This window comes from Bidens hawaiensis, unplaced genomic scaffold, assembly GCF_021521415.1.
Source record: "Bidens hawaiensis isolate Kalapana, Puna unplaced genomic scaffold, B.hawaiensis_p1.1 tig00026819_1, whole genome shotgun sequence".
Classification (NCBI taxonomy): domain Eukaryota; kingdom Viridiplantae; phylum Streptophyta; class Magnoliopsida; order Asterales; family Asteraceae; genus Bidens; species Bidens hawaiensis.
Window position 1 is genome coordinate 258,161 of NW_027494311.1, and position 9,251 is coordinate 267,411.

Consider the following 9,251-nt stretch of genomic DNA (forward strand, 5'->3'; position numbering starts at 1 on the left):
GGAAACTTCTTTTTAAAATGGAAGAATGACAAATTGATTCCAAGAGGGAATGAAAGTGTGTTCTTTTTTTGTTTATCCATCACAAAGGGATTCTGCATAATTTGCTTATTTTGAGCATTAATTCACCACACAATCCTAAGCTCGAAGCTTGATTACACGGTGGAGCAAAATTGTCTTAAAACTTATACCACTCGCCTTGAAGAATCAAGTAGAAGTAGAACACGTATAGTTTTAGATATGTACTTGCCAATCACTTTAGAACCAAAAAACCAGCATATTACTCGTATTGGATCTTAAATCCATGATTAAAAACAAAACGGTCATTCGTAATCTTCCTTAGAATAATCAAAACATCCATTAAAAACGAATATATTTTACACCGAATTTCTCTTCAACTACACAATAAATCAAGTAAAATAAAAGAATGATGGAACCCCAGAACCAGCACAAGCATTTCTGGGAATGTAGCAAAATAAATCAATAATTAACAAAAAGAAAAATTTACCTCAACATAAATAAAACCACATAAATACTTTCATTTAGACCATATAATTTATTGCTTAAAAACTAAAATTGCAGCACCAGACCACTCAAAACCGCCATTAACAAGCCCAACACCGTCACAGATCCATGCAGTTTCAATGCTGAAGAAGTATCCTGAGGTCTGCAAAATGTTATCAATTTTCATTAGTATGCTTGACTTCCAAAAGTCAAACTTTGACCCGAAGAAAGAAAGAGACGAATGCTTACTTTTGCTTATGACTGAGGGCCCCACAGAAAAGAGCATTATCGGGTATGGGCAACTCGGTTTTGTTGTTTTTCTCGGGATTGACAATCCTAACATAAGTTTCTTGACCAAGATACCACGAGTCGAGATTTTCGGTTCTCAGATTCCAAACCTCCACATTATCAAGAGAGATCAAGATTGATGTCCATGCCCCGGGATAAACCTACAAAACATACACGAGTAACAATAAAGTTTGATAATGTTTGACTAAAAGATTTGTTGTATCGAACAGAAAGGATGATACCTGTGTGGTGGTTCGAGCAATGCCATCCCACTTATTGTAAGTTCCCCTGCTGTCGTTTGTCCACTCACCATAACCCATTCTGAGATCAAATAACATAACATTTAAGATAAATAAATTGATCACAAAACACTTTCAAGTAAAAAAAAAAATAAGAAAATAATGAAAGGAGAGGTTCATTACAAAATACTAAGTTATTAGCTGGAAGAAAAAAAAGCCAAACCTATGTCATCTAATTAAAAAGTGTAATAAAACCAATTATTTTTAATTTAGAATAAAACCCGTTTTTAATTTAAAAGTGTAATAAAACCCGGAAAAACCGAACAGAATGTATGGATTTCCATTTTTAATTTGTATGTTAACCAATTATTTTGACCCAAATTCATTATTTTGGACCATTGATTACGTAAAACCGAACCGAATCCAAACTGAAAAAACCAAAACCAAATGTTATTCAAAACTACAAACCCGAATTTTTAGTTTTTGGTTCAGCTGTAGCCCAAAACCGCGACCCATACACACTGTCACATGCGCATTTGACAAAACTAGTTGATATTTTCTTTTTGAATGTCAAGAAAGACGAATAAAAATTACACTTTATTTATAAACATTTAAGATTGAAAAATGAACGATTTATTTTGTTCTTAATGTTCTATGAAAAACTCTCTTCTGCCTAAAACTCTCCAGATTATGAAACAGCATAATTATGTAAAATATTCTCATACCCGACAACAAAGAAGGCATATCCATCCATATGATAACTATGCATCTTGGTCTCGTTGTTTTGCAATATGACTTCCATAAATCCTCTATATGTTCCATTAATAACTGATGTTTCCATCTTAGGTGGTCCTGTGAGTGGCGCGGTTGGAAAGTCAAGTTTATATGCGCCTTTGACTTTGAACTCATCTGCAAGCCTAATCGGTGTGGCAGGATTAACAAACGATACCCCACTTAGTGTTGCCCTTTTCTTCCCATTGATTGTCACCGGTGGTATGTTTCTCAGTATGTATACGTCAGTCACGTTTATAGAACCGTATCTAAACGAACCTTGTGGGTTCGGTCGGGCCCCACTAGCCGACACATTCCACCTGCACATGTTTCATCAAATCAAGATTTTACAACGACCATTTGCTAATAGTATCCATTCTAAAAAATCAGATAAGCATTAAAAAAAAACAAACGAAAAAACAAACTCAGTAAAATCATACTCATATAATAAAAAACAAAAATAAAATAAATAAACTTTCATAAATTAAATATAAATTGGTCATAAAAGAAGATTAGCAGGAACTTAGGCCTATAAATGAACCAAACTTGCGATGAACTGTTCCGCGAGAAGTTCGTTCATTTAATAAAAGAACGCACATGCACTGAAACCTTTGTACATTTAGTTAATCGAATGAACATGAACAAAAAGTTTTGTTCATTCAAAGATGTTCATGAACGTTCGTTTAGTTCGTTCATTTACACTCATTTGTTTACATTCATTTATGTTCGTTAGTTTTCCTTTTGTTTTCGTTCATTTATATATTCATTGCCCTTTACAATTTAGCCTACTCTAGTACAAATTATATATCACCCATTACAATTTAGTCTAATTTTATGATCCTTTTTAAACTCAATAAATGGGATGCTCACATTTACTTTTAATTAGTGTTTACCCGCTTATGTTTTATCATATATTTTTAGTTACATTTGTTTGTTTGTGTACGTTTACGTTCATGAACTGTTTGTTTATACTATACACAAACACGCCCATTTCCTTAACGAACGAATACGAAACCTCGTTCGTCTAGCTCCTTATGTTCAATCGTTTATCTGGTTAAAGTTACGAACGAGCGTGTCCCGTTTGTGTTCATTCGGTTTGTTTAGCCTGATGAAGTGAATTTACCTGATGGATCTTGCTTGGTTCATGGAGAAAGTATTGTCATACTGATCTTGAGGGGGGTCTGGAAGCGGGCCAGAAGCTTTTCCTTTGGAATTCGAGTAATGCAAGATGCCAACACCAGTGACCCACCGTTGCCACCTGGACTCGTTTACAAATCTTGCACTAGCGACAATGTAGTAATCACTGCTTGCATTCTGATCCATGGTGATTAAAAAAGAATATGTTTGTCCCACATGGATATCTAAACTAGTATAGTTTTGTTGAACCGTATACGACCCCTCTGTTTCAGCTAAAAGCAAGTTGTGGTTTTGGATCCTGAAGTTCAAACTAGTCGACACACCGACGTTGCTAACGCGAATGCGATAAGTTTTACCTGCCAATATATTATAACAATCTTTCAGAATTGTAAACACACGAAGACTAATAAGAATGATATTACGATTATTAGCTTACCAGGTTCAACATTAATGGTTTCGTGATCAATTCCATCAGGAACAAGTGTGTCATTGTATCTGTACGGTCCTTTTCCATTAATAAGAACGCCATCAGGCATTCCAAGAGCATGTCCATCATCAAGCGCCTTTCTTAAAGCCTACAAAACCAAAGGTTTTGGGTTCGAATGTTCAATCCACAATACACAAAAAAAAAATTAATGAAAATATTCATTGTGGCATCTCATCGAACAACTACCGTGTGGTTCCTTATGTACCAGTCACCAATCAAGATTGTAATATCACCAGCCAGGGTATCAAATGGGATAGGAATGACGGATCTCGGGTTGATAATAAAGCTACCAAACCCACCCGAAGCTCGTTGGAAATTGAGCGAGGGGAAGTAGAAGTAGCTTCCAATTTGATCTTTAACTTGAAAGTTGTAAGTCCAGTTCCACTTTGGGGGAATTGGACAATTGGTTCCAAGAACACCATCTTGCCAAGAACTCCTCTTTTGCTGTATACCAGCCCTGTTTCAATCAATATATACATCAATTGGATTATCCAATGTACCGCTATTAATATGGATTTGTGAGGCCTAGGGATGCAAACGAGCTGAGCCGCTCGCAGGCTACTCAAGGTCGGATCGATAAAAGCTCGAAACGAGACGAGATTTTTCAAGCTCAAACCGAGCCAGAGCATCAAATAACGCTCGTATAGGAGCTTGATCCTTGCATGGGAAGCTCGCTGAGGCTCGACACAAGCTTGAACCAAGCTCAGGCTCGTTTAAGGTTTTTCTCAAAATATATAAAATAATTAAAGACGTGTATAAATTTTTAAATTAAGAGCCAAGCCCGAGTTTGAAAAAAAACTATGCACAAGCCAAGCTCGATCTCTCGTTAGTCAAATCGAGCCATCAGGAACAAGTGTGTCATTGTATGAGCCAAGCTCGTGATCGGCTCGTTTACAATTGCACTGAGAATTAGAGCAAATCTTACCAAGTGAGCAGAAGGTTTTCATCCAATTTGTTCCTCACATTAACAACAACATTGTTGTTAGTAGTTGAATTGATAACAGGACCTGGAAATTTGCCATTTATAGCAATAACCTACAACAATCAAATTCATATCAATACAGATCAGTGTTGTAAGAATCGCGATCAGTGATTAATCGCTACGCTTCCTATTCTATTTCACCTAATCGAACCAACAAACCAGTAATCAGTCAAAGCCAGTCAAAACCAAGCGAATTTCGGTAAAAAGTTGGTCAAAATATTTGGAAGTATTTGAAAAATTATACTTGTTAATCCAATATAATCTGATTAATAAGTTTGAAAAATTACATATAAAACGTTAAAAATTTTCGTATAAATATATATATATATATATAAGTTTGAAAAGGCTACATACAAAATTTCAATCCGATTAATCGCTAGCGCCTAGCAAGTTCTACAACACTATGCAGAGTAAGAACGCTCCAGATCTGAACCTAAAACTCTCAACATTTCACAAGCCCAAAACAAAATAATCAAATCCAACAATTATCAATCAACAATTCGTTTAACTTCGACTGTGGCATTTCATCGAACACTTATCGTGCGGCTCCTAAAATCGGACACATAATGCAATCAAAATTAGACTCTAAAATAACGGAACAACTACTTCGTAAAACTATATTAGATGCAAAGGTATGAGAGGAAGGTAGAAGTGATAAATTTCAGTCAAAAATCTTAGTAATAAGTTGGAAAAAACCATATATAAAATTTTCAAAATCTGTGTTTGCATGTGTATATATTTATAGCTTAAAAAATGGCATATAAAATTTTAATACCGCGAATTATACAACACTAATGCAGATTAATAACACAGTCCAGATCTGAAGCTAACTTGACAAATTCAAAACCAAATAATCAAATCTAACACTTCGAGTGTGGCATTTCATCGAACACTTAGCGTGCAGTTCCTAAAATCCGATTAAAAAAAACACAAATAGCAATAAATAATCTCGGAACAACTAATTAGTGAAAGTAAGGAATAAGAATACCTGCTGCGGAACGCCGAGAGGTGAGGCGGTGATGTAGGAGACTTCGAACTGGTAAGAAACAGTTGGATCTTCAGCGGAAGTGTATGATATAATTAAGAGTGTAATGCAGATGCAGCCATTGATTTATTTGGTGAAATGAAATGAATGGAATCAATAAAAGGGGGGTTGTTTGTGTGCAAACGGCTCTTTTTTATGGAAATAATAATCATATCTTTTCTTATTGGCTCGCTGTCTATGGCTATAATATAAAATTTCACTTTAAATTACTCGTTTTTATTTTTTATATTTTTATATTAACTTAAGTCTTTCAAAACCAATAAGGCTTGATGTTGTGAGCGAAGAAAATATCGTCGGGTCTTCCTCCGATTTCTTATAAAAAATATTAAATCCGTAAGAATAGAAGGATATTTATGCTCGGTGTGTCCTTTATATGGATATAAGAGGCCAGGGAGTCATTCCATTGACTCGTACTGATGAGAGTTTTACTTCACGGGAAATAGAACAAAAGGCTGCGGAATTGGCCTATTCTTGTGTGTACCAATTGAAGTATTTTAATTAGAAGTTATTTTACCGATAAATGAATGTTTTCTCAGTAGGAGGTCAAAAATGCAAGAATCCTCTTTTTCTAGAACATAACTTAATTGATGTTCCATATAGTCTGCTTTTTTATACCTGTTATATATAGTCTGCTTTAACTCTAATGATTGTTCTGAAGCGAGAGGTGAAGCAGCATGTGGACGACGGGTGGTATGGGGGTCATGGCCGCTTTCTCTCTCTCATGCACACGAGCGCTCACTATGTAAAAGGGGTCGTCAAACAACGGGGTTTTATGGAGGAGAGCTTTAATGCTCTGTTTCCTACGTGGCAGTGGCGTGAAGGGGCGATAAAGCCTCTTCACAACACAACCTGATAATATAATAACTTTGTGAATTGAGTTAGTATTTATGTTGGTTACTATATAAAATAAGGGTGTTTGATGCACCGATGGGGTACTCTTCGGCTTAACGGTACGGAACAAGTACACCACCTCTACCATCCTGGTTTCCTCCTTTGGGGTGCAATTTTGGGTTAGTGAAATTGATTTGTGTGTGCGTACACTAGTGAACTGGCTTGCATCGGGTTACTTGGCTTTCTCCCATGCCATCAAGTAGCTAATGCGCTCGGCTTCTGACATTGATTAGGTGGATCGCGAATAGGTTTGTGTTTTCAATTAGTGTCCTAAACACCCTAACTATAATATAAGTATATTTTTTATATGTTTTATATTTATTTATTTTTAAAATGTGATGATAAAAAGTTTTAAAATACCGTTTTTTCATTTTTATTTTTATTTTGAAGCACTATATTCGCAATTCTCAACAAGATTAGTTCATGAAAAAAACAATACAAAATTTGTATTATCATTCTATTCAAATACTTAATATTCATTTTCAATTTTGTATATATCAATTTTTTTATTATATATTAGAAAGTGATATGGAAAGTTATCAAGTAAATTGGTTATATTTTTTTAAAAGACAAATTTATTTTGCTTCCCTAGACTCAAACTCAAGACCGTTAGGTGTTTAAAAACTTTGTCTGACACTAGACCATATTTTTTTTAAATAAAATTGGTTGCATAGAAAAGGAAGGAAATTGAAACATAATATACAAAGTCTTACACGATTATCATACTTCCATGCATTTAACTTTCATTCTGTATTTACTACTTTTATTAGTAGGATCCAACTGGTTGTCAATTTAATATACACTTTAGGTAAAAGATAAAATGCGTTACGAATTGTGTTATGAGATTAAAACATGTATAATCGATTAGATAATAATCAATGTATTTCTTAATTCATAATTATTAAAAACCATAAAAAAACAGAGAAAAATTATTATTCATTTGGCATTATATAAAAAGAAGAAAAAACAAACTGTAAAACTGAAAAAATGGTCTGGTTTTGCTGGCATGCATGATTATTGTCCATATTGAGAGAAAAGAGTGGCTGTAGTAATTTGGGGTGGGTGTATAGCAAAATGTGAAGACAAGATAAGGTTACATTCACCACCCACTAAGTTATGAACATTGTCACATTTGACCCATGAACTTTATAGTTTCTTAGGTAATAATTTCTTGTCAACTTGTTACTTGAAAAATTATTGTTGTGACTAAAGAAAATAAAAAAGTAATAAGTTTATTCATCGAAATTTTTGTACATAGTAATATACTAATATATATAGGATAATTTATTTTAGAACCAAAACTAGATGGAGAAATATCATAAAAACGGTGTAAAACTTATATATATTGCTTTGAATGTAATACATATGATGGTTATACAACTATTTGTATTTCTCTCTCACATACACTCAAGACTTATTATTTTTTCATGTGTGGTCTAGTAGGTCTAGTGCACTTCATATATATACGTGTATTATATTTTAAAATAAGGTATTATGTGTACTTGTGGAAAGAAAACGTATTATGTAGTATGTCAACTTGTTAAGGTAAGTTATAAAGAAACATACAACACTGATATGTAATTGACACTTTATTTAAACATATATATGATGTATTGGTATGCCTGCACATATAGCCATATATGTACTGTATCAAGATGTTAAAAATATAATTAGAAAAGTAAGAGACCATGGTCGTGAGCATCTAACAACAAAAGCTCACAAACTTATTAGAAAATCAACTTAAATCAAGACCAGGTAACAAAAAGCATTAATGGTTTTCTATTAAGTTTTTCGGATTTTTACAAATCATTTGTTTCATATCAACCAGTTCGTAACTGAAGAAACACTAACCAGACCCCAGACAGATTACTGGTAACCTGGGGGTTGGAGAGATGTTTCCCACGAGGGGTTAGACCCTTGGAAGATGGTTCTTCTGATAACCTGCAAAACAGACACCGTGAGCTCGTCACTGAGAAGGGGGGGGGTTCCTCCTTGTGACCACCCTCCGGCGTGAGAATCAGACTAGATTGCTCTTTAAATATAAAAGTATATTAAGAGATTGCTAGAGCAGATATCAGGTATAATATGATGATAATGTAGTAAGATATGATCATACCATTTGTGGTATTTATAGCCGAAGGTAGGTTTCCAAGGGGTTTAGCCGGCCCAACACGCTACCAACTGTAACCTATGCACGTGCCCTGCCTGTGAGTGGTGGATAGGTAGCGGCTGACACAGAGCAGGCGTGTCGTGCACTCTTCCTCTTCTGCCAACTACAGGCTAGGCACGTGGTATGGCAGGAGTTGGTGGGTAGGCGGCGGCTATTGGTCACAGTGCTGTGGCGTGCTGTCTGCCATGCTGCTGTCAGTGAGCTGTCGCATTCTTGGTCAGATCTTTTGTCTGTACCTCGCCAGGTATCACACAAAAGATCCTCCATACGGACTGGCTCATTTAGGCGGGAGTTTTCCCCCTCCCGCCTTTGCTCATTCCTTCAGGTGACACTGGGGAGAGTTAAGTGCCTAGTGCGTGTAGCCATGCTGCGCGGGTGGCCTTCCCTCATGGCTTGTATCCGAGGCTGCGGGAACAGGCGGAGTCCTTCACCATGGGAGGCTTTTCCTGCGGGACCAGCTTGCATACTGCGCGTAAGGACGTCACTTCTCTGAGCATGGTTGGTCCTGCGGATCCAGTTGGTCTCTGCGCAGACGTCCCTGTTTAAGGTGAGTCTTGCGGGTCCAACTGGGCTCTGCTGGGACCTACCTCTTCAAGTCCCCCCAGTCCAATGTTCTTCTCATGCGTGTTTAATAAAGTGAGGTGAACTTTTGGACTTAAAAGGGTTTTGAAAAGGGTTTTTGTAAGGTTTTCCATGGGAAGTCCTTGTCACTTGCAGAAATGCCCGAGTTTCCTGCTTGG

The 9,251-nt window shown here is 36.0% G+C and overlaps 1 protein-coding gene across 1 annotated transcript; it reads right to left on the minus strand.

The window, feature by feature from the left end:
* Nucleotides 1-385: 385 nt before the first annotated feature.
* LOC143574012 (monocopper oxidase-like protein SKU5) lies at nucleotides 386-5,513 on the minus strand (the record flags this gene model as incomplete). The annotated part of the gene is made up of 9 exons (XM_077058748.1): nucleotides 386-664; nucleotides 751-950; nucleotides 1,032-1,110; nucleotides 1,754-2,119; nucleotides 2,923-3,292; nucleotides 3,373-3,511; nucleotides 3,610-3,880; nucleotides 4,349-4,458; nucleotides 5,394-5,513. Coding segments are annotated over 9 exons (1,752 nt in total), but the record flags the coding sequence as incomplete, so codon positions are not given.
* Nucleotides 5,514-9,251: the final 3,738 nt, after the last annotated feature.